This window comes from Tauraco erythrolophus, chromosome 14 (genome assembly GCF_009769465.1).
Source record: "Tauraco erythrolophus isolate bTauEry1 chromosome 14, bTauEry1.pri, whole genome shotgun sequence".
In the NCBI taxonomy this organism is placed as follows: domain Eukaryota; kingdom Metazoa; phylum Chordata; class Aves; order Musophagiformes; family Musophagidae; genus Tauraco; species Tauraco erythrolophus.
The window spans coordinates 779,116-804,003 of NC_141478.1; the positions used below are offsets into that span (position 1 = coordinate 779,116).

At 47.9% G+C, this 24,888-nt stretch overlaps 1 protein-coding gene across 2 annotated transcripts; it reads left to right on the top strand.

The window, feature by feature from the left end:
* The first annotated feature begins 942 nt into the window (after positions 1-942).
* Positions 943-24,888, top strand: GOLM2 (golgi membrane protein 2). Of its 2 annotated transcripts, XM_086620084.1 has the most exons (10): positions 943-1,269; positions 7,309-7,363; positions 8,483-8,585; positions 9,647-9,737; positions 10,649-10,793; positions 11,663-11,743; positions 12,099-12,197; positions 13,576-13,749; positions 19,414-19,581; positions 23,607-24,888. In XM_086620084.1, exons 1-10 carry the CDS (start codon positions 943-945, stop codon positions 23,675-23,677), a joined length of 1,314 nt encoding a protein of 437 aa, XP_086476210.1. In that variant the 3' UTR covers positions 23,678-24,888. The 2 variants fall into 2 exon arrangements, with proteins under 2 accessions (XP_086476210.1, XP_086476211.1); XM_086620085.1 differs by lacking the exon at positions 19,414-19,581.

The following is a 24,888-nucleotide window of genomic DNA, read 5'->3' on the forward strand; positions in this document are numbered from 1 at the left end:
CTGAGCAGCCATTGAAGCGCCAACCCGCCAACAGCGGTGGGCGAGCGGTGCAGCACCGGGTGGAGCAGGGACACACGCGCCGTGACACCGTTACCAGCCGACACCGCACCGCGCGCACTGCGCTGCTCCAATGTCACCCTTTTCCATGTTTTTAGCAGGAAAACCGATCCCTCCCCGCTCCGCCTCCCCTCGCAGCGGCGGGTACGGCTCTGCCGTGCGCCACAGCGCTACGGGAGACGGACGGTTTGCGGGGCGACCCGATCGCGAATAAGCGCTTTCTTTGAGCGTTCCCCCTCCAACAAACACCTCATCTCCTCACGCCGTCTCGCGGGCGCGCCGCGCTCCCTCACGGAGGGTGCCGAGCCCTACTCTGCTGGTCCAACCCCTCCCCGGCCGCCCGTCCTCCCGCTCCCGCAGCCCGGGCCGGTGCCGCCGAGGGCCCCGCCGTGTCCGGGTGCCGCCGGCGCGCCCGCCCTCCCGCCGCAAGACCACCGGCCCCCCGCGCAACATGGCGCCCCGCCGCCGCCGGGACACTGCCCTCTCGCGCGAGCTCGGCGGCGGAAGGGGCGGGGCGGGGGCGCGCTGCCGGCCGGCGGAGCGGCGGCGCCAGCGCGGCGTTGCGGCCTGTCCGTCCCCGCGGGGCGGGAGCGGCGGCGGCAGCGCGGGCACGGCCCTGCTCCCGGCGCGCCTCCGCCTTCCCCTCGCCCCGCTGCTCTCGGCCGCCGCGGGCCGCCCGCGCTCCTCCCGCCTCACCCCCCCCCACACCGCCGCCGCGTTCGGGGCCGCCGGGGATGCGCGCGGCCCCCCGGGGTAGCGCCGCCGCCCGCCGCCCGGCGCCCTGAGCGCCCTTCCCGCCGCTCCGCGCCCCCGCCGCTGCTTCTCCCCTCTCAGGCGCGGGCGGAGGCGGCGCGCGGGTGCGGCCCCCGCCCGGCGGCGTCCCCCATGGTGGGCTTCGGGGCCAACCGGAGGGGCGGCCGTCTGCCTTCGCTCGTGTTCGCGGCGCTGCTGGTGGTGATCGCCGTCCTCGCCTTCAACTGCTGGAGCGCCTCGTCCCGCCAGGCGCTGCTGCAGGCCGAGGTGGCGGAGCTGCAGAGCCAGGCCCAGCGCACCGAGGTGGCCCGCGGGCGCCTGGAGAGGCGCAACTCGGACCTGCTGGGCAAGGTGGACTCGCACCGGCGGCAGCTGGAGCAGCGGGAGGCCGACTACAGCCACCTGAGCAGCCAGCTGCAGGCCCGCGACGGCCAGGCCAAGCGCTGCGAGGACAGCAAGGTGAGCGGCGGGGGCGGCGGGCGGGCCCCGGGGGTGCCGTGAGCCCCCGGGGGCACTGGTTTGCGGAGCCGGTGCGTTGGCTTTGGCGGCTGTCGGTATCCGCAGCACGCTGGGGTTCCTGAACGCATCCCAGGAAAGAGCTGGAAGCGTTCGGCCAAGGCAGAGCGTGTGCGAACAATGAGAACTCTGAGCGCTCAGTGGTTTCCAGACAGCTTAATTTTTATTCTTTTTTTTGAGCTTTCCTCCTCTGCTTAGATTGTTTGATCTTTTCTCATCAGTCAAAAAGCTATAGACAGTCTTAAAACTACAGTTTGCCTGGCCTCAAGGAAAATGAAATGACTTCAGGTGTAGCACCCTGAGCTGCCTCTCCCCAAATGCCTGGCACATCAGGCTCTGGTTCTGAGCTCCTCTTGCAGAATGCCTGGCACATCAGGCTCTGGTTCTTATGCAGCCAACTTAGAAAAAAAAAAAAAAAGAATTCTTGCTCCTGACATAACGTGTTGTTTTCATTAGCCGCAGAGAGACAAGCTAATATAAAATTCAGCTTGCCCTTTTATGTGGATGTGGCCTGGGGATTTCTTTTGTTACGGAAGGGAAAGTGAATCATCGACTTTCACTGTTCCATAATCATCAGCCAGGCAGCTCTTCACAGAGGCGTTAAGCAGACAAGTTCCTTTACTCGGTCGTGTGTGGTACTGTGTACTCTATTTGCATGCAGTTCATAATTCTGCTAATTAAACACTGTTTATCACAGTAGGATTTATGGAAATATCACACTCTCGGGCTCATTACTGGCCCAGTTTGTTTTTCTGACTCTTTTGTATCACACATTTGATAAGCAGTGTAAGAAAATGCGTTTAATTGTCACAGAAAAACTGAATACAGAATTACAGACTCCTTCAAATTGATTTAGTTCGTATTAAAGTATTTCCTACTGAGCTGTTAAAGTGAAGCCGTTTGTGTGTTCAGCAAACACATTTGGTTTAATTTCTTAATTTTTTCCAAGATTGGGATAAAAAGCCTGATTAGATACATAGGGGTGGATGCCAGTGCTCTCCTTTGGGAATAAATGCAACTAACACCGTTGTGATAGAAAATTCTGTGTTACTGTAAAATCCGGGTTGATTTATAAATAAGCATTCTGTACAGATGTCAAAAGAGTTAGTTCTGATGAGTAAGAGAAGCTGAACTCAAAGCAGTTAGGTTGTAAAAGTCACGCGTTGTGGTGACTGACTGACAGGTGTAGAACCGATGGGATTCCAGTAAGCTGTCAGGAACTGGGCTGCAGGGCAAGGCTGGCTTTTAATGCAAGAAATTTGTATTTTTTTTTAAATCTGTGATGTTTTCCTGCAGGACACCAGGCGACAAGTGCAGGTGGTGAGCGAGGGTGTCTAGGAAGGGGCATGGGAAGCCAGAGCCCATTTTGCCCACTTTGCTGTCGAGCTGCACCGGCCTGCGGAGCGCTTTGTTGTTCTCTGTAAATCCGGCTGCTCCCTGGATGCTCTCGGAGTCTGGCATCAAACAGGGCAGAGCAGGAGGGGAACGAGAGAGGTGGGACTCGTAGCTGTCACAAATGAGTTTTGCTGTTATTTGTCCCCGTGCTGCAGTAAGTGCCCTGGGTCTGGGCTCTTTGTTCCAGAAGCTGCCGTTTAAGGTCATGTGAGCTGGTGGCTTTTGAGTATCCCCTCTCCTTTACTTGGGCTCAGGATACTCCATGTGCCTTAACAGGCAAGAGTAGCAGATGTTCTGTCAATAGCCAGCCACTCTCCCTTTCCCTTTTCCTCTCACGTGAGCTGCTGTCATCTTCTAAGTGGCAACAATCCTTTTTTTTTTTTTAATAAAAACCCTTTAAGTGAGAGTACTCTAGAGAGTGGAGAGTAAACCTCTGGTTTAGAGAATAAAAGTGTGTTTGAAAAAAATTTGGAAGTAGTAGGCATAAAGTGTCTGAGCAAAAAAGGCTCGAATGATAATTTTTTTCTCTCAAAATAGAATTTGGCAAGGATGTTCTTTGAACAAGTTGGTTTTTTACTATTGATCTTACTCGATTTGTGAAATGCAGAAGCTATAATAAAACACCAGCACTGGTAATTTCCAGAGTATCGAGTGGTCACAACAGATCCAGGCTCATTTTGTAGAAAAATCATTGGAAGGATGCTGCTCTGGTGGTCATCGTGGTGCCTGTTCTGCTTCATGCCCCTTTGTCCTCCCAAGAGGCTCTTTGCCCTGTGCTTGTGTGGATCAAGTGTGCATCTCCTAGTGCTGAGGCAACTGGAATTTCTGCCGCGACGGTCTCCCAGGGGGGGTGGTGCTGTCATCAGGCCCCAACCTTTGTCTTTGTCTCTCCTTGCCTCCCTGCCCCTGCTCGCGGAACATCCCGCTCCCTGCTCCGGCACACAGTCTGCTCCTACGAGTGACCTCGTGTCTTCTGTTTGAAAAAAGAAAAGCCACGATTCTTGGGAATTCTCTTCTATCACCCTGCACTCATCTTGATGAGCTCACGATGGTCTGCTGGACCTTGGGACGAGCCAGAGGAGTTCTCTCTTGGAGCTCCTCCTGGGAGGCAAACAGAGGTGGTGGTTGCCCAGTGTTTGGGAGGTGATGCACACAGTTGGCATTGGTTTACTGAGTGTTTCGTGCTTTTGTGCAGCATACTGTGAGGATACTTCTTTTTTCATACACATTGCTGTGCAAGAAGCTCAACAAAATGATTGAATGGCAGGAATTTATGATGGAGAGCTTCCAAATGGCAGCCAGTGAGTGTGTAGGGGCTGGTAGCTGTGTGGTTGCTATTGCAGCTCTCGGGAGCATGCCTTTCTCATTCCAAAGCTGCTGCTGGCAGTGCCAGGTGTGTGGTACAGCCTTGTCCCTCAGCTGCTGCCTAGAGATGGTGCTGCAAAGGATGAAACTGTTCGGTGAAACATCCTTGGGAGCAGCTGGTTATATTCGTTGCCAAAACGCCTTGATGCCGCTCGGTTTGCAAAGCTGTGGCTTTACAGCAGTGATGCTGAGTACATCTTCCAGTCCTGCTGCATGTTCCTGATGGTCACAGTGTCATCTCCGACACCGTACTAACTGCGTGGTCATGGCAGTGTCTGTTCTGAAACAGGCTGCTGACAATAGCAGGACAATCTTGGAATGGTGGCATTGTGCAAAGACTTCTAACCAGCTTTCCTGTGCTGTTCCAGCACGTGCCCTAGCAGTGCGTTGGGAATGCCCTGGCGTATGGACACTGCTTGTGCTGCCCCGGCGGGTGATTCAGAGGGTGTTCTTGCCAGAGAAAGGAATAACTCACAGGGAAGTACGGGTGGGTGTTTATGGTTTACCACTCATCGGTGAGCAGTACCACCTGTGTTCTGTCCTGCCGTATGAAGAGATGAGCTCCAGCATGGTTGTGACTTCCCTTCGTCACAGCTCCTTCCGTTGTGTGACACGGCTGTTCACAACTCGGATAGCACTGGAGGGCTGCCCTGCATGTGCACAGCTCCAGCCAGCGCAGGGATATGGATGGTTTTTCCCTGTGCAGAGCTCATTGGGCTACAGAGAATTTCTTGTACGCATCCCAGCTGCTTTGGAAAGGATCTGAGAAATATGAACAGCACAAATAGGTCTGGACTCCAGGAGGACACAGCTCGGAAAGAACTGGACTTGCGCCATGCTTTGTGGAGTGTGGTTTTTTGCGTGTGTAGGTGGAACAGATCCCATGAATCATTAAAAAGCTTCTTGCCTTTCAGTCCTTCAGATGAGGGACATTTGCTGTCAGCTGAGCTGTTTTGGATGTGAATTCTGTCACTTCTGCCTGGAACTCAAAATGGCCAAAATGAAAGATGGTGTGGTAAAACTGATGCCATCCTGTTAGCAGACAGGCAGCCCTCCCCAGCCCGCTGCAAGTCAAGCGTTTTACAGGATGAGCAGAAGCAAGCCAGTGGGAAGGCCTTTTGTATTCAGAATTCTGCTAGATGAAGGTTTGAAAATGGAACCCACTACTTCCCAGGATCTCCTTTGTTCACAGATGTGTTGGGTTCTGTAAAATAACTGTGTTAGGGTGGAAGATGGGAAGAAACGTGGTCATTATTGCCAGTGGCTTTGCAAAACAGGGAAAGATACTTTTTCATTAACATTCTAAAGTCACTCTGTGTCTGTTCCCCTGTCCCCGTGTCGGTTGGATGGGGAGCTGTTGGAAGGGGAAGGCTGGGTCATTGCTGTCGTGTTGTGCTTCCATGCGAAGTCCCCACCACGTGCGGGGGTCACTTGTGCTTTCGTCGTAAAGCCCAGGAAGTCCAGCGCAGGCTTTCCTTCAGCTGAGCGTTGTTCCTTGTGCATCCTGTGACCGGGGTGCCAGGATGCCTTGGTGGGCAGCGCCCACGTGTCGCTGGATCTCAGACCTGTGGCTCCAACGTGCCGGGAAGGCTCCGCAGTGTCCCTGGTGGGTGTTTTTGTGCTGTGTCCGATTTCGGAGCAATATGGTCAGGGCTCTCGGGTTACCAAAAGATTGCATCATCTGCTGTTCTTTCCCTTCTTTAGGGAAGAGCCTTCTGAAGTGGCCTGGCGTCCCACCGGAGGTGCCTCTCGGCGCTCCAGAAGCCCTCTGGGCTGTGCCCTCTGCGGTGGCAGGATGTTCTGCCAGCACTGCCTGCGTCCATGGTGCCACGCGGGATGCACTGGGATACTGCAGTCTGGCACACACCAGGCTCTCCACGGGGCACTCGCTCCTGGAAGAAGCCTCTGTGGTGTGCCCGGAGCTACTGGACACGTGCCTCCATGTGCGCCGTGTTCTGCAGAACGTCCCGATTTCGGCAGCTCTGGAGCGGCCGCGGCTCCTGAAGGGACAAAGAGCAGCCTGGTCCCGCGCGGGCCGGGCTGGATCCCAGTCCGGAGCTCGGGTGCCTCTGTTGGAAACGAGAGCATTGCGTGAAAGGTTTTTAAACAAATTAGTAACGCGATAAGAGGGATGGCAGAGGTGGGTGGAGGAGATCTTAGAGTAGGGGCATGTGTCTGTTTGTTGGACAGGGAGTGTAGCCACCTGAGTCACCGCTGAGCTTCAGAACCTCCTGTGTGGGACGGAAATAGCCTCTGTGCATGCGTGTGCGTGTGTGTGTGCACGAGTGTGTGTGCTCCACGTGGCGTTCCAGAGGTAATTCTGACCTCGTAAGCAACAACAACCCTCTTCCAGCGCCCCTTCTATTGCTGCCGATCGTATCGAGCGTGAAACTACAAGAGAAATGGTTACAGCATCACTGTTGCCTGATGAGTCGTGGATTTTTTTCACTCAGTATGTTCTACATGTGCATCTTTCTCTTAATTTCTATTATTTTTTGTCTTTAGAGATGCCTTTATGTAAGAACAAGTTAAAGCTTCTTTACTTTGTGACTCCGTGTGTGTGCATTTCTTGTTTATTGTAACTGCTATTTTCCCCTTACTAAAAATACCAAATTAAAAGCTGTCGTGGAAGCCCACTGGTGTCAGATCCGCTTTTAAAAATAAAATTTGTTATGAATATTAGGTAGCATCACATAAAAATTTACTTTAAATATACATTAGGTAAAAATTGGTTTTGCTGCATGTTTATTTTTAGAGGTTTATGCTTTGACATTGGAAATTCACAGTCTCCTTCTGCAGTATCAGAACGCAGTGTGTTTATTTTAGTCCTGACAGAATCTACTTTTTCGATAGAAATATAGAATCATAGAATCACGGAACAGTTTGGGTTGGAAGGGACCTCCAAGACCATCCAGTTCCAACCCCCCTGCCGTGGGCAGGGACACCCTCCACTACACCAGGTTGCCCAAAGCCTCATCCAACCTGGCCTTGAATATGTTCTGGAAATAAATTTAAGTCCTTGTTAGCGAAGCCTAAACGTAGTGTTTAGGTTAGTGATGTCACTTGCAGATAACTAAACGTGCATTACTTATGTTTACAAGAACTTTGCGTATGTCACAATCCTTGTGCTACGTTGTCTTTGCAATGAAGAGAAGCCACCCGAGTCTAACCCCGCTGTGGCTGCTGGCTGCTTGCGTTCATGTAACCGTTTCTTCCTTTCAGATGAAGCTGCAGAGCAACATCTCGTATCAGATGGCAGACATCCATCGGCTGAAGGGTAAGGAATTATGGCAGACTGAGGAGTTGTGTGTGTTTTAGCTACCTCGGTACTGCAGGATGTGTTTTAAGTGGAAAATCAGGCAATGCTGGAATGCAGCATGATGTGACATTTCGTTATATTTGTTTACTGCCTGGTCTGGATGAGTGTGGGGTTGGCTCTCGTAGACTTTGCTCTGCTCTTTGCAGGAAGAACGTGGATTCTGGCACTGCTCACTACCAAGATGTTAGAATCATTTTCATGACCAAATACACAGTTCGTTATAGTTTGGATCAGCAATGTTGGGATGCTTACGCTGGGTTAGAAAAGGTCCAGAAAACATCTTTTAATGATTGCAATGCCTGTGATCTTACTGTGTGGGTTCCAGAGCGGCCTGGAATCAAGGAATCATGGAACGGTTTGGGTTGGAAGGGACCTCAAAGACCATCCAGTTCCAACCCCCCTGCCGTGGGCAGGGACAGCCTCCACTACACCAGGTTGCTCCAGGCCTCATCCAACCTGGCCTGGGACACTGCCAGGGATGGGAACAGCTAATGCAAAAATTCGAACGTGCCTGCAGACACCATGCTTGGCGTTTCTGCCTGTATCTGTGTAGTTGCCCTTAAAATAGTAGGAAGCTTAACAATTATTTGTAGCCTGAGGAGCAGGGAGGGCGTCTAGAACAATTGTAAGGACGGGAGATATGTGTTGGTTTTATGGAAAGTGTGAAGGTACCTTCTTTTTGTACACTTCTTGCAGAAAAAGAGTATTTGACCATCGTGCCTAAAGTAACCTAGTAGTACTTTTGTGTTACTCAGAATAACAGAATGTTTCAGGAAATTAAAGAGATTTCCAGCAGATATGTAAAATAGCATTGTGTAAGTCTCTGAATGCAAAAGTAAAGAAAAATTTAGGAGTTTTGGCATAGTATCAGAAGAATTGTTCTGTAGTTCATAGTGACATCTGGCATATGTGAGTAAATTGGCGTTTTTTTCCAAGTTACTTTAAGAATCTTTAGAAGAAATAACATAAGACTTGAGTAAATTTTTAACCTATATAGCAATATTGAAAGTTGTATCTGCTGTGGGGCATTTTTTCTTATGTTTCTATATTTGTGCTGATTTTTGCTTTTCGGTCCAGAACAACTGGCAGAATTACGTCAGGAATTCATTCGCCAGGAAGATCAGCTGCACGAGTACAAGAAGAACAATACTTACCTTACAAGGAGGCTGGAGTATGATAGGTATGTCTTCAAGAACGTTAGTAACTGTAGGGGGGTGTGTAATGGAGGTCTGTGCTTATGAAAAGTGCAAATAAATCCTATTTCTGCCAATCCTCAAACTTGAGTGCCCTCACTCGGTGATGTAACTCCAAGTTAGCTAGTTGTTTGATTTTTAAAGTTCTATTTTTTGTGGTGTTTGCTCCTCACCCCAAAGTGAGATATGATCGTAGAAGAATCTGATTTACTGGAATTGTCCAGCATTGGACAATTTTAAGTCAATGCATTTTTTTATAACATGGAGATTTTAGTTAACAAATACTTGGAAGAGTTTAATCAATGCAGTTCTGTAAGCTGTCTTTCTAAAAGTGCAGGGGTTTTGGGCGTTTTTTGTATGTTTTTTTTTTTCCCCACTGAAGTTGAAAGCATTGTGTGTATTGAAATTTTAAGCTGACCTCATCCTTTTAAGTTTATGATGGAGAAGCAGGAAGAGCAACTACTGCTGAAGCTTTGAGGATGGGGGAGATAAATGCTTGAGAAAACGTTTGAAACTTTCACACACACACAAATATTCTTTACTCCATGTGCCATGTTGAGTATTGGCGGGTCTGAGGGAGACAGGAATTTTGCTGAATTGGGTTGATCTCCGTGTGGCTCGTTAGAGAAGTTGGGACACTTAGCTGGGTCATTCAGATCTCATTATCTGAGCTGGTAGCAGTCACTGATAGTAGTAGTTGTGCATCTTCTGTGTTGACAACCGTGGGAGATACATTGCTCTCCAGTGGAACTAATGCGTGCTGGTGACAGATTGACTGTGAAGCTTGACTTTTTGGTTGCTTTCCAGGTTTTGGAGGAAACATGTTCAAGGCCTTTCCTGTTTTTCTGCTCTGTCTCTATTTTTTCTAGTTCTGCTTTCTTTCTGTATTCACTGCATGCTCATTCCAGGACAGGGCTTTTTGGACAGCCTATTCTAGTTATATCTCAGGTTTGGCTTTTTGTACCACGTCATATTTTCCCCCCTATTTTATTTACGGGAGAGCAGATACAACAGATGAAATATAACTAATAACGTGTTTCTAATCAAGTCTGCAGTGTGGGCAGCAAATCAAGGAAATGAGACTGCAACATGAAGAAAACATAAAGAAATTAATGGACCAAGTTGTGCGGGAACAAAAGGTAATGTGCAGCCGGGTTGGTGTGTCGGATTAGCAGAGCCTGAAGTCTGGCTTTTGTTTGACTCAGCATTTCAGATGCGTGGGGGCCTTGGTGCTTCTCTCCTGACTTTCTGTGAAATATCGTCCTGCTCAGCCCTGAATGGGTGTTAGTGTGAGAACATGTGCCTGGTTTGCTCCGTGAGGAGCAAAAACTTGATTCTTGAAGATCTGGCTTGATTCTTCGCTCTGCTGCAGCCTTCCTGCGTGACATCGTTGCTGAGGGTTTCAGTTTCTTCTCTGCAGAATGGATATTACTTCGTAGCTCTCCAGGGTAGAATCGATGTTCTTACAACCTTATATAGGTTATTGCAAAGGGGAACTCGGTCTCTGTTGAGGCCTGGAGGTGCTGGTGTGATGCAAATAACGATGGTATTTGAACGGTATCGAGGGTGTAATTCTGTGGCACGAGCTGCCAGTGGAACATGGGCCTCGCTCCTGCGAGCAGATGAAGTAACCTCTTCTTAAAATTTCATTTCCTTACTTAGTCTCTGTTTACAAACATTTCAAATAATAAGGCAGCTGTGAAGTAGGTTTCAGTCAGATCTTTTCTTGAAATCTAGAATTGTTTGCAAGTCTCTGACCTGAGGCTTAAGGCCAATGATGCCGTAACCCGTCTGCGTTAAGAGCTACACGTGCCAAGACAGATGTCGCGCAGCCACGCGGCGTTTCTGTTCCCTTATCTTCCCATACTCATCTCTCTCCCTCAGGATGCAGCTGTGCATATAGAGGAGTTCTGTTGTTTTTTGCTTTGGTGATCATCTAATTCCTAAATACCATCTCGCTTACCCAAAATAATCTTGAATTTGAGGGCATTCGTTTTGTAATTTTCAGGGATGTGCTTAATATTGGTTCCTTATGGATTTGTTCTAACAGGCCACACAAAAAATTCAATCAAGTAAAGACACTGAAGTAAGTCCCGACAATGATGACCAGGCAATATCTAAGACTGTTCCAGAGGCAGAATATAAAAACACAGTCAAGAATGAGCAGCCTTCAGACCATGTTGTAAACGGCAAAGGTATTTTCCTTTTTTTTGCAACTCCTGCCAGATAACAGGCTGATTGTGTTGTATCCTTTGCTATCACACAGAATGGGGAATTTTTCTGAAGCAGAGCAATGAATTCTTGGCTCAGGTGACCCGATCAGCTGCATGTGATTGCCCTAAGTCAGCGTTCATGGGTGTCCAGACACTGGCGTGTCCTTTCTCTGGGTCCTCCTATGAAAGTGGTTTCTTGCACAGTTTCGTGTTCACTTTGTTGGTTCATTTGGCAACTCCTTCCTGCTGTGGCAAACAGACCCAGGGATTGCCTCTCCGCTGCCCGTGAGGTGTGTCGTGGGGTGAGCTGGGGAAGGGCACATTGCTGGAGAGCTGGAACTGGCCCAGAGAAGGTGGCTGGAGGTGAGGAGCGTTGAAACCGCTGTGAGGAGTCTCTGGCAGGGGAGGTCAGCAGGAGCAGTGGGGACCTTTGGTTGTCCCGAGCTGCACAGGAGACTCTCAGCGAGCAACTCTTGGAGTTGTTTCCTCCCTGTAGGCATCTCTGAAAGGCAGATGCATTCCCTTTTTTTCTTTACTTGTGGTGCTGAATCAGCACATTTTGTCTCAGTTCCGTGTCTGTTCTGGCCAGCTTCTTGCAGCAGGTTTTTCTTACCCTGCTGCCAAGAGCAGTGCATCTGTTTCCCATCGTTTTCTGAAGATTGCACTGACTTTGGGCGTCTTCAGTGGCTGCTGCAGTACAATGGTAGGAGTGTTGCGGTCGCGTTATCAATATGGGATGTGTTCTGTGGATAAAGGACTTTTCTTCTGGTCTTAGAGCCTTCCACAAGAGGGAAATCCACTCTTCAAACTTCAAGGTTATTAAGGCAGAAAATCCTATTCTTGTCTTACAGAGAAAGTCAAACCAGGAGGAGATGCAGGCATGCCTGAAATAGAAGATAATGACCCTGCTAAAGCTGAAGATACTCCCACTGGTTAGGAGAAATACTCCAGTACTTTCACATTTGGGTTCTTGGTGGCGTATATGCTGTTTGAATACTAATTGCTTCATAGTGAATGCAAAATTTTAGAATCTGTGGTAATAAAATTCAAGTGGGGTGTAAAATTTGATAATTTTTACTGTGCTTTAGAGGTTTGAATTCTCAAAACTGAACGTTTCTGATAATTATTTTTTTCCCCCAGAAATCTTGTGTATTATATTTTCATCTATGGTTTAAAAACAAGAAAGAAAAACAAAACCAAAAAAGTTTCCAGGATTGCTAGAGGAATACCTGGTAATAGTGTCCGTTTGTTTCACGTTAATGTTTTTGTCCATGTATTTTGTTTCAGCTTTAAAGAAGCCACTTATTTCAGCTCCTAAAACTGAAGGTCATCAGCCTGTTGTAAATCTTCCAACTGAACAGCCCCCTGCTCCAAATCTGGCACCAGGTAAAATTCTTACTAGCAGGGGACAAGTCAACGTTTCGTAGGAAACTCACCATTTAGTATCTGGTACCATACCATGAAGGTTGGAGGTACATGGCCAGCCCCTTTTTTGTGTCTGATACGGCTGCAAAAAGAAAACCAACGATGGATTTCTGCAGGACACAAGATTGAATGCGTTCTTAGTCCGGCCTCCTGAGGCACTGAGGTTGCTGGTTGTACGATCTCTTTTTGTCACGCACCACCCCAGTAATTCCTGAGCCTTTTGACCAGCTGCAGCCCAATTTGAGAGTTAGAAGCTTCAAAGATAAGTGCTTCAAGACTTCTCCACTGGACAGAGGAGAGTAATTGAAATTAGTACTCCTCCTTAGGCACACTAATTAGACAGGGCTGCAACATGTAACCAGGAGTTGATTGTTGATCTGTTGGTAGCCAGTTACACTCAGATTAAGCAGCAGCACTGTCACTTGCTCAGTGTCCTCCTGTTTCTGTGGAAAGCTTGCTTGAGGGTGATGTGGCAGGGAGGTTTAGGACATGAGAGGACTAAAAGTACTGCAGTGAAAGGGTTTAGAAGGATTGCAGGTAGAAAGGACACAAATCCTTAGAAAATAAACTTAATGCTCGTGGATCAAGTCACTTTGCTTTAATGTCAGAGAACGTTAGGTTACACCTGCACTGCAAGTGGCATCTTCAAATACTGTCCTGCTGGAACCCGTTAAATAGGATGTACTCATGTATTTGTGACATGACCAGGCAGGTTGAAATTTTTTGTCATGTCCGTTATTGGTTCATTTGAAAAAAGGCAACAGAAGTATTTCTTTGTCTGCAGTGTTCTGTGAGCAGATTAGCATACCAAAAGTCTGTATCACATTTAAAGTTTATTACTTCCAAATGTCAAGTCTTTTAAATCGTTTCTGTTTGCTGCTCTGAGGTAGTCCTTCACTGTGACTTTAATTAATGAGAAAACATGAAAGGCAGCAAGTGAAATACTTGCTTTGTTGGATTTAGAGTTTATGAACAGAAGGTTGATGTGAGTTTCATGAGGACCAGGGTTTTCTGTATTCCTTGGTTGTGTAGTCCTGTGATTCTGCTTATTATTTTTAGCATAACTTCTGTGACCTATAGCAACCTTCTCCTCACATCACAGCTCTTGAACGATAAATGTTGCTTAGCAGATTTGAAAAGCAGAATCAGCAGGAGGAGTAAAAAAAAGTATTATTGTTCTAGGCTTCATCAAGCGCTTGAGTACATACAGAAAATCAGCTGAGAAGGTGACAACTTAGGATTGATTACATATTAAAATGTGATGCGTTATCATCTGCAGTAACGTTACAGCTGCCTCTTGGAACCGTGTACAAACCCAACCTGCTTCCTCGTTCTGCAGGTTTGCACAGTGACAACGATGGAAACGCTGACATTGCGAAGCAGATACCTCCAAATTCTCTCCAGCACTTAAATTTCGAAGAAAACGTGGAAAATCAGAAAGAACACAAAATTGACACGGAGCACATACAAATTCCAAAGAGCAGAGTTAGTGACTTGCAGAGGATGAAGCAAAGTAAGTTGGCCAAAATCGTATACTTCATTATATTAAGAAAATAACTTCATTTTCTATCCGTTATCTGGAAAATAGGAACTGTTACAGCGGGTGGCCTCCTGGAGAATAAGCCTGAAAAGAAATGTAATATGTTACTGTGTAGAAGATATGCCTTCATGTGTTGTCTTTCATCTATATCTATATTCAGTCATTAAAAAAAATTGTAAGCTTATAGGAATTTAAAACGCTTTTGGAAATTACTACACATTTAAATAGATTAAGCCAAGACTTGATACGTGCATGATACTGAGTTACTTATATGCACCCTGTAGTACTTGACTTAAATACAGTGTTTTGGTCAACATTGTAAGAATTCAGCCCTTATATAGGGGGTCTTTGTGGTGCTATATGTGTATTGGTCAGAAGTTTGTTCTTCTGTGTGAGGAAGTTTTCCAGAACCCTTCTCTTCCATGTCTGCTCAAGGAAGAAGCCTTCAGTCAGGAGCAAATCATATATTTGTTTTAGTGTGTATGGTGGAGGTAAGACTGCAGAGTGGGCAGACAGCAGGTAAGAACTTGCAGCTCCAGAGGCAGCTCTGTGTACTGCTGGTTTTGAGATGCTCTACCTTGCAGCAGGTTCCATAACGCTGGGAGAGTGCTGTGCCTGTGGCGTTTGATTTAGCACCTTCCTTTAGGACCATTATAGTGAAATAAGTTTCTTGTGGTGTCAGTGGAGATACCATACACCTAAGTGTTAGTATAGAGTATACTGACCAGATATACCTTAACCTAGTTATTTGTGAAGAACCAACTCCAGTTGTTTAGCATTTTGGTGGGGAAGGGACATCTGGAAGGAAAAACATAGTGCTGAAAGATCTCCTCTTGTTTTTTACCAAAATAAGATTTTTCTGTATTATAACGCTACTATAAATTCAACTTTAAATGTCTTTGTACTCACAGCTAAGTAGCTTTCACTTAGGGTTTGGTTTCTGTGATTAAAGTCTGTCTGTACTCCAAGGTGACAAGTTATCACATCAGAACAGCCATCTTCAGAGTCACGAGAATTGGGAGGAAAAAAAGGGATTCTATAGCCTCCTGCTGGAAACCTGTGCTAGTTCTGTGGATGGGATAAGCAGTGGTACAGAAACAGCAATTTTGTTGAAATAGAATCATGAATTGGTTTCAGTGATCTGGGAAAAGAGTTCTGAAAGCTGGGGTCACTCTCAGGAACATGAAACTATGAATTAATTTTTGTCATAACGAAGGGAACTTCGCAAGCTAAAACTGTGAAGAGTGGAGCTGCCGTTCCTTTTCAGGGTCTAGCACTTGACTGGCGATTCTGTAGCTTGGAGAAGTTGCAGGAAAAAGGTGTTAACCTCTAGCAATCTCTTAAATATTCCTTGGATAGCAGAGAAATAAGTTTCAAATACCACTCCGTTTATTCTTGTAAAATGTTTTAGGTGCTGTTCTGCAGTAGAGATTAAATTAAACCAGGGCCTGTAGCACGTAGTCCCATTTGTTAGCAGATGGCTGTGGGGGGGGTGTGTGGGCATGAAGGGCTGTACAGGGACGTGGGGGTTCAGTGGGTGCTGTCCTTGTCCTCCCACCCCCTTGTAGCCCCCCAAAGGGTCAGAACCCAGAGTGTGTAGATGGTGCCAGACTGCACCTGAGAGGTTCGGGCAGCTGCCCGAAATGGTCTCTGAGCCATTAACAACCTTGCGAGAGGAGGTGCCATCGCACCGCGAGGCGACTCGTCTTTAAAAAGTGAACGGGAGGAGGACTGGAGGCATTGCAGAGACCCAGCAGCCCACCTTTGACACCTGGAGAGCTGACTGAACAAATTCTCAATCAGTTTGAATACAATATGATAAGTGTTTCAAGAGAAGATTGTGTCAGTGATACGATCTGAAAAGTATGTATTCACAGGAACGAAAGCAGGAGTGTGACTTTGTGGTAGGCAAATAATGGAGACTGCTCAGGAATAAATTGCTATTTGGTGGGGTACAACTTTAAGAAAATTATTCCAGACATAGGTATCACTTACAGTTTTGTTCAAAAAGCTTCTGTGAGGTGCACGAAGATGCATCCTGTGCTCGGCACTGTTTGTATGTTGAGTGCTGGATGATAAACAAGGTAGGAGATGTGGTTTCAGCAGCATAGAAGTTTGTAAACATGAACGTAGTCCGCAATCAGGAATGGAGAATTCCGTGCACAGTCAGTGACAAAGAGCAAGTGAGCTGTTCCGTCAAAACCAATGTGGTCAACAGTGGCTATTAGTCCCTAACAAACGGCTGAAGTGGGATATGTTAACAGCAATGTCAGATAAGATGGTAAATGGAGTAACTAGCTCTGGTTTACCTGGTGCTTGTGAGGCCATCCTCTGGCTTCCAGTGTCAAAGAAAGATGATGGGAAGCTGGAAGGAAGTCAGGGAAGCGGAAAAAAGAATACAAAGTAGGGTTTAGCGTGAGGGGGTAAAAAGCTCTGAAAAGACCAGGGTTGAAGAGGTAAGGAGTGGGCATCAATTCACTGTTGGTTTCCAGAGACAGATCTTTAGGGAAGGCTTCAGTTTAGGGAAGGCTCCTGGATCTTCCTGATGCAGTGGGGATAGGTGTGTTCAAAAACGGTGTGCAACTGGGCAAGCTTTCCTTCCACTCTGGCCTGAGACGTGCGAGACTGTTGAGTTTATTGAAGGAGCTTCTTGAAGAGCCTGTGCTCGTCCGGCTGAGTGGCTACAGCCGAAATGACAGAGTTTGTGCTTCAGTTGCTGGGGTTTTCAAACGGATCGGCCGTCTTCCCTGGTTATGGAAGAAATGCCGGGGGCCCTGCTGTGCGGGCCGGAGCACGGAATGAAAGGTCTGCACTGTGGGCTGTGAGTGGGTCCCTGAGAGCCAGTAATGGTCACTGGTTGTCTTTGCCTTTTCTCTTTGCTATTTGGAATAACTTACATTGTACATTATAGTGATGCAAAGAGACTATCACTTATGGAAACAGCTAATCCAGGTCTGTGGAAGATTTGTTTCCTGATTGATCGGCAGTGGCTGTTCTGAAAGGTCCATCGATGATAAATTCGTCCCTCTGGAACAGAGGAGCCCATCCCTGGCACCTGGCTTTCGTGGTGGGGTTTTGGTTACTGAGCACTTCAGAACCTACTGTGCACCAGCCCAGGGGATGAGATGAGTAACCAGCACTGGCTAAGGTGTCTGTCATGTCTGGCTGGTTTCAGATCAGGGAACTTCTTCCCAAAAGATGTTTTCCTTTTTAATTTTGATAGTGTAGATTGAGAAAGTAACTTTGGTGCCAGGTAGAGATGGGCACATTGCGGCCGTTCAGTTTCAGAAGAAGCAGAACCCGAAGGTGACTGCAGCAGCGTCACTGTGCTCCTACCTGGCATCAGAAAAAAGCTGGGTGCAGCAGACTTCCAGCCCATGCTGCTGTCTGAAGTTGGCCTGTAAGCATGTCCTTAGTGATGGGCATGTGGACAGCTGCTCCGAGTAGTGTGTTTGTAAGGAGCCAGCTTTGAGTAGTAATACCCCGTGTGTCTACTCAGAATTCATTTCAGCAAATGTTACCTGCAGATTTTAGCATCTCCTTATGAGACATCCCCTGCTGTCACCAACCTCCTGTGCTTCATGACAACGTGTTGCACTGTGCCTCGAATAGCCAGTCCGTGTAACGCCTGTGTTACGGCCACGGACCCGTGTTCGGAGCGGTTGAGATCCACAAGCCATCAAGATGCCAGATCTTGTCTGTTTCCGAAAGCCACCGGTGCGTTGCTGGCGGGAGCTACAAGCAGCTCCTGCTGCGGTGTTCGCTTGGAGTTTGGCATCCCGAGACCCTTATCCCTGGCTGGTGTCAGAGCACTGACCTTCTCCCCGTTGTGCGAGACGTCGTCTGCCTCGTGTACCCCCAACTGCCCGCGCAGGCTGTGGAGCCGCTGCCCAGATCACCCAGTGCAGAGCGACTGCTGGTGAGGTTCGTGTGCTCAGCAAACCTCCCGTGGTTTGCGGTGGTGCCACCTAAACCACCGAACGCTGCAGGCAGAGCCCGAGTAGGGCTGTAGTGCCCGAGCAGGTGCACCCTGGAGCTGTGCTGGCACCCGCCCTCGCCGGGCTGTCCTGTGCACCAGGCTGTGCGGGTGACTCCGGTGCCCAGGCCTGTGGCCTGGCTGTGTTTCCAGGATCTCTTTCCAGTGTTTTAACCTTTCCTTCTGTCAGCTTAGATTTGTTCAGTGCTTGTTTGTCACAGTATCCCTGGCATTCTACAGGCTGGGTTTTTCTGTAAGCGAAGTGCATTCTTGCCTTTCCATAGCTTGGGTTGTATTTAACCTGTGCCAGTTGTACAGTTCTGATTGCTTTTTATATGTAGTGCAGTGTCCAAAAACACAAACAATAATGGCAAGGATTACTTGGAGATGAATAGAGAATGAATAATATATTGAACTTCTGGTTTCTAAACAGATCATAGTTTCTTCTTGATTATTTTATGAGAATAACTGAAACTTCAGTCTCTGTACACTTGAGCTGCACCAGATGTGATTCTTCTGCTGTTCTTCCCCACCCAGACAAGCACTGTGTTATTGTTCCTGTCCTGATTTTTATATGCTGCCACATATGATAGTTTTCATTGTTTTAAGACACAATTTCATTTTTGCATCTCTCTGTTGTAACCTCAACCCCCTTTTTAATCCTAACGTTGAAATCATATCGTCAGTTTTACTTCACTGTTCGTCGCTTGCACTGTGAATCACTTAACATCTGCCTCGGCAGACTTCTTCCTCCGTCCCCTCCCAGCCTGTAAGGATCGTATCGCACTTTAATCCTATTTTTGCGTTCATACATAATCCCTCCAGACTTGCATCCTCTGCAGGCTCAGCGTTGCGCTCTTTAAGCAACGGGCAAGCGGGCTGAGCCGCGCTGGGCGTGAGCAGATGTCCCCGTATCCCCCTGAACCCCAGCTCTGAGCTCGACATCGCACCGTTCATCTTCCATCGTGGGCTCGGTTGACTGTCTACTCATTGTGTAGCTCCAGCTAATTCTCATTTTTCTTGTGCGATGTTTCAGTATCTGGAACTGTTCTTAATTATTTGCTGGGAGACAAAAACACTGGATTCGGAACATTTTGAGAACTGTTAAAGCTTGATAAGAAACCAGAGCGTAAAGCCAAATTAATTAGGTAGTTAATCAGTTCCGAGATGCAAGGCAGATCTTTGCCAGGTTGGCACCCGTGACAGCGTGGTGCACGCGCTGCAGACGTCACCGTGTACGGAGTCAGCAACACGCTCCGCCGGGCGCAGGAAAACGCCAGTTCTCCTCCGACAGAGTCTGGACACCAAAACTTCCACTGTGTGTTCTTCAGCGTTGTAAGAAAACTTCACTAGCGTTTGTAGGTGATCAGTCAAAGGTGGAGCTTCTGGGTCGGGTGCTTACTCTAACTTTTCTCCCAAGAGTGAAGCTTACAGCAGTGGGATTTCACACGATCCAAATGCTGAATGACCGAGTACATCCTTTTTGCAGGGTGTTCCGTGACCCGGCTGGTTCTCCCCCTGCCCTCTCCCCGCTACCCCTTTGCTCCTCCAGCTGAAACTACTACAGCCCCCGACTGTCTTAACCTGTGGTCTGCTTGTGGTTGGAATCTTCCTGTTTCTTTCCTCTCTGCTTCTGACTTAATCCTTTGCCTACTTCACAGGCCGATTCTTTGATGAGAATGAATCCCCTGTTGATCCGCAGCAGGGTTCTAAACTGGCAGATTATAATGGGGATGATGGTAACGTGGGTGAGTATGAGGCAGACAAACAGGCCGAGCTGGCTTACAATGAGGAAGAGGATGGTGATGGTGGAGAAGAAGACGTCCAAGGTGAGCTTGGGCCTTGTCTCCATCCCATTGTAATCAAACCCGCGCTGAGTTTACTTGTTGAATTTGTGTAAAGCCTGGCTGATTTTGGCTGATCAGAAATTTCTGGCACAGAATAAATAAGCTTTCGGCAGTCTGCTCTCCGTTTGGGAGCGACGTGACAGTTTGCAGCGAGAGGGTTTGGTACCTGATTTCTGCCGGGGAAATCACGACACTTCAAATTTCAGAAACGGTTTTATCTACACCCCAACTCTGGTCTCTAGCTCGTTGGGATGCATTCTTTGCCATTACTAAAGCAATTTTCAAATGCAGACGCGTAGTTTGTTGGACTGCTGCTTTGGTCACACCTCCCTGGAGGTGCCGCGCAGCGAGGTCTCAGCAGTTCTAAGTGTAATTTTCGTGCACTGTACACAGATTCAACAGGCTTCTGGCTTTCCTTCCTAACCAGACTTCAAAACTCATTGATCTGGCACTGCCCTAATACCTGTGTGTGCATGTCCACCGCCTCGTGTTCCGCATGCGTGTCAGTGCGTCACCTCTCCTTCCTTGTCTGCCGTGTATCCGCCACGTTGTCTACCATTCTCCATCCAGCTGTTTGCCAGTACTTTGTGAAAGGTGTGCATGTCCCTAGGGCGAAAATGTTTATGCAAACACACGTGCTATTTCCAGTTAAGGAGAGTGCAAAAGAAAGAGGAGGGAAAAAAACCCCAAACCAATATTGAAGTTCTACAGGCACGCAGATCCTGATCCTCGTAATGCAAGTTTTTTAGCTGGTAGTTTTTCAGACGCGTATTTAATTGGTATCCAAGCTTAATTAATGGGAAAAGCTGATGAAAAAGCAGCTGATTTCTGTGAGCAGGCATCTAACTGTGCAGTGTAAGCATTTTTTGGCTGGGCTGGTAGTTTGAAACTCATGAACAAGCAAAAGAAAGGTATGGATCAGAACGCTGGGCGATTAATTGCCTTCCTGAGAAAAGGAAAACTCTGTTGCCGTTCCAGAAGATGTGGGCTGGTTTGTTACTCTGGTTTTCAGTCACTCTGCATTGCCAAGGCCTGTCCCTCTGGCTGGGCTGTTCCTGGGCTGTAATTAGCCCATACAGGCTGCCTTCCCCATGAAGGTGTGACAGTGCATACAGCCGCTCCCGTGGGAGCAGGAGATGCTTCCAGTGATTCCAGCCTTGTAACGGAAAGGAGCGCGTGGTTTGCCGTGCGGGCTCGCGTGTCTGAGCGCTGCTCAGCAAACCCAGGCAGTTGTGGGGGTCGGGTTTGTCGTGTGGTTCTGGGTCGGTTCCCCGTAGGAGGCGGTGGGCGATGCCGGCTCCTCACCACGGCAGTTCCTTAGATGGACTTCAGAATCCAGTTCGTGAAGTTTTACCCAGGGCCACGTAACGGTAAGGGGATCTGTGCTGCCTTCAGCCATTGGCCTCGCTCAGCCCTCGGGCTCGTCTTCGCCCGCAGCCGTCGCGGCAGTGGGTGCCGTGGGCTGCCCGAGCGGCGCAGGGACGCGGCTCTGGCTGTACCTCCGAGCTCTGTGCCACGTTGCTTACCAGCACGAACACGGTGCCATGGTGGCCTTTACTGGGAAGCGAGTGGCTTTGTGTAGCCAGAGCTAATACCGCGTGTGCTGTCAGCTATTACCAGTAACGTGGGCAGCATCCCTGTGTGCCACCTGGGAAAGGGTGGCTATGATACAGTGATAAGTGGTGGAAAATTGTTAAAAAGCATAGAGATTGGGTTTATGTAGCTCACTGTGCAAAGGATAGATATTTGGAAAAAAGAGAGCTCTGCCTGAAAGTGGCCTCATGAAACTGTTTCCCGTGAGATGTGGTACCTGTCAGCTCACGGCTCTGGTGGCTTTAAATTGGGACTTGGTGAAACTCTTTTCTGATCAACCCCTCTGCATATCTGTATAGACAACGGGTTTAATATCTGGTAGGAAAGATTAGAGAGTGACTTCTGGAAGCCTTTCATGAACAACAGTCTGAGCAGCATATGTTACTACCTCAGGCTTAATTTTCCAACCCCTTTGGTTCTGTTTTTTTCCTAATAACTTGTTGACTTGATTTGAGACAGAAGTCATACAGCATGGGGAGCAGCACTCCCAGAGCAGCATTTCGGAAAAAGTGTCTGCTTTTGTCGTTACACTCAGTTGTTTGCAGGGTAGGAGAAGGTACAATTGTGGGGGTTTGGAGGGAGGATGGTTATAATTGTTTAGGGAGGAAAAAAAAAAAAATCCTGAATTTCTGTCTAAAAACTATTAGAAAAACATCACATGGTTTTGCATGAGGCTGGAACAAAGCATGTGGCATGTGCAAACAAAGCAGTTTAATTAAACATGTTTTTCTGTTGCCACTAGAAATGTGTGGGCCTGAGATTGAAATTATCAGAGGAGAATACACAAATGTGGGAGATACACTCACGTGAATGTCAGTATCCCACCTGGCATTCCCCCTTTCACTCCACCTGTTTGAAACACACGGTGAAACTTCAAAGTTGTTGGCTTCTGCTCCAGTCAGCATGTTTTTGTGGTGGCTGGTTGGTGGAGGATTACATAAATCGATGATGCCCACATGCTGCTTTAGTAGCTTCTTGCCCAACAAAAGCGTGTGGGGTGTAGATAAAGTTGAGCCTTTTGCTGTGGGGAGCAGGTTACCATCGGGCACCCGCCTCGCGTGCGGGCTGGTGAGTAATTGTGGAAGCGTTGAAGAGCTTCAGGCTCTTATTGTCTAGTAAAGGACTTGGTAAACTCCAGCTTTGCTGTCCGCTCCTGAGAACCAGCATCTTTCCTGAGAACAAAGGATTTGAAGTGCAGCAAAAGCTTCTTAACTGAAACAAACTGAAGTTTTAGGGCTTTGTCACGTTCTGAGGGGAGGAGGCTGGAGACCTGCACAGGAGAGCTCTGAATTAATTACAGCAGAATGCAGAATATTGTGAGATATTTTAAAACATCACTTGAAAAAACCCACTGAATGTACACTTTCTTGCTGGATTTTTTTTTTTTTGCGTGTGCTACAGTAAATGGTTATTTTGAGGATGAGCAAGATTTTTTAAACTTTATGATTTTTCATGAGGCTCAAAACCCAAAACCGAAGGAGCAGAAGTCAAGAAGTAGCACAGAGTAGAGTGGTGGAGAGAGAGAGTCATTCTGGGTCTGAGACACGAGACAGTGTCCAGCTCCTGGCTGGGAGCGCAGCCGTCCTGCAGCGCAGGAGTCACGTCCCGCCTGGTGGGCTGAGCGTTCACCGCGCCGGAGCCCGGCTGGATAAGAGCAGCCGTGAAAAAGGCGTTGCTGATTTTCCAGCAGCGCTGAGAGAGCACAGAGATTTCCAGTGGTAAGGGCTTCGAAAAGGTTGAGAGCCGCCTTTTGCTTTTTTAAAAATCTCTCTTCAAATTTCGCCCTCAGGTCGGAGGAACGAGGTGGCCGTATCAAAAGCGTTGACAGCAGAGTCAACTCCAGCATTAGTAAAGATCCCATCACTAAAACGTGCTGTTTGTGTGGGAGGGATCACTTTTTGCATCGGAGAAGTAGGTGGAAGAAGTGTTGCCTTAGTCTGGAGGGGGTCACGCTGACTCCTCTGTGTGTCCCAGGAGGTCCTTGGCCTTCGTAGAACCTTAGAATGGATTCCCTCTGGAACAGGTTAAAAAGTGGCGATGTGGCGTTCCGAAGTGGTTGACTTGGTAGTTGAGTTCTAGTGGGAGAGGTTGAAACCTCGGAGGACCGTTCTCAAATGACAGTAGTAAGTTCAACTGGTTGTGCAGCTCCTTAAGGCAGTGACCCTCAACCACGTGGCCGGAAAGCCCAGGGTACTAAACAGCGTGAAGTCCCAGTTCTTCCCGAGGGACGGCTCCGGGCGCTGCCAGCCGGGCTTGCCGTCGCAGACCCCGGTGCCTTCTCATTGTTTTCCTGGTGACCTCACTCGAGGCCAGTTCCGTGTGGGCGTAGCGTGAGCGGCGGGTCCTGGGAAAGTACGTTCAGGTGGTTTTTCAGTAGTACCACATCAGGTTTGATCGGAACGTTCTAATTGCAGATGATGAAGAAAGAGATCTGCAAAATGACCTCGATTATGGCAAGCCACGCTTAAGTGACAGTGTTCTGTAAGGCCTGAATGGAGCAGGAAACATGGATGGGAAGAGATCTCCGCTGAGGAACCCGCAGTGCAGCAGAACTGAACCATTTTGACTTCAGAGTTCCCTACTTCGAAGGAAGCCGATACTAAAAGCGATGAGTGTGCTCGGAGTCAGCCAAGTAACAGAAGGCAACGGTTCTGTACAGATGTACATAGTTGTACTATTGCAAATTGTATCAAAACTACATTTTGGTTGTTACATTGAGCCAACTGCTTAGACTGTACCTTATCTGTAATGATCTTCCCATCGAAAACCGGTATTATAAATACGGGCCGAATTGTTTCTGCGATTTAGAAAACTTTGTAAACTGGAGAACTTGTACAGTTTGTATCTCATGTAACAAATACACTGTGGAAACAATGTACAGCCAAAGGACTCCTTTTCTACAGTAATACCTGTGTGGGCAAAAACGCTCCTGCTTTCCTCACGAGTGCTGTGCTTCTGTATTTTGCAGGTGAGCCATCCGTTGGGAACGAAAACGGGATGTTTAGCAAATTGCTCTTTCCTTAATGTAGCTGAGGACGGACTGCGAGTGTCTTTGGCAGCAAGTACCGTTTTAATTCGCGTGTCCAGCGAGCAAATCGCTCCTCGGTAGAGCTGGAAACCGGCGATCTTAGAATTTTAATGATTTGATACATCCTGACAAGGTGGTGTCATTAACAGCTTGTTTGAAAAGGGAATAGAAATATTTCAGCAGAGCTTGTAGGGGATCTTTGTGTGTGCTGAGGAGCCTTGGTGAGCAACGGGCGCGTCTGCATCGGCTCGGTGGGAACCCGACGGGAAGGAAGGACCCGTACCCTGGGAAAACACGGCGTGTGCTGTTCTGCTGCCTCGGAGCATCCATCCTGTGTCACAGCCTCTCCAGTTAATTTACAATTCAATCCTTTGATACAGATCTCCAAACATCTGCCATGTTCCATGTTTTGATTTTCTATGTCGCAAGGTTTGTAAGTTAGATACTTTTATTACTTTATGTTTAAGCACTTTCTGAATTCTATGAAAATGATTCTGTTGATCTGCAGTAGTGAAAATCAAGGTTATTAACCCAGCCTGCTTCTCCAAAAGGGCTACTGTGAAAAGAAATTATAGGGCCCGTGACGTGGGTGATTGTGCTTTGTCTCTGCACTCAGGTTCCAGTTTGAAGTGACAGTTGAGGTTCGCTCGATGCCAGTTCAGTGAACC

What these genes read in the sequence shown, in the direction of transcription:
- GOLM2 (XM_086620084.1), top strand. Translation starts at nt 943, where the DNA reads ATGGTGGGCTTCGGGGCCAACCGGAGGGGCGGCCGTCTGCCTTCGCTC. An exon ending in CCATGTTGTAAACGGCAAAG is followed by an intron (nt 10,794 to 11,662) that starts GTATTTTCCTTT and finishes CTTGTCTTACAG; the next exon opens with AGAAAGTCAAACCAGGAGGA. An exon ending in CTTGCAGAGGATGAAGCAAA is followed by an intron (nt 13,750 to 19,413) that starts GTAAGTTGGCCA and finishes CCTACTTCACAG; the next exon opens with GCCGATTCTTTGATGAGAAT.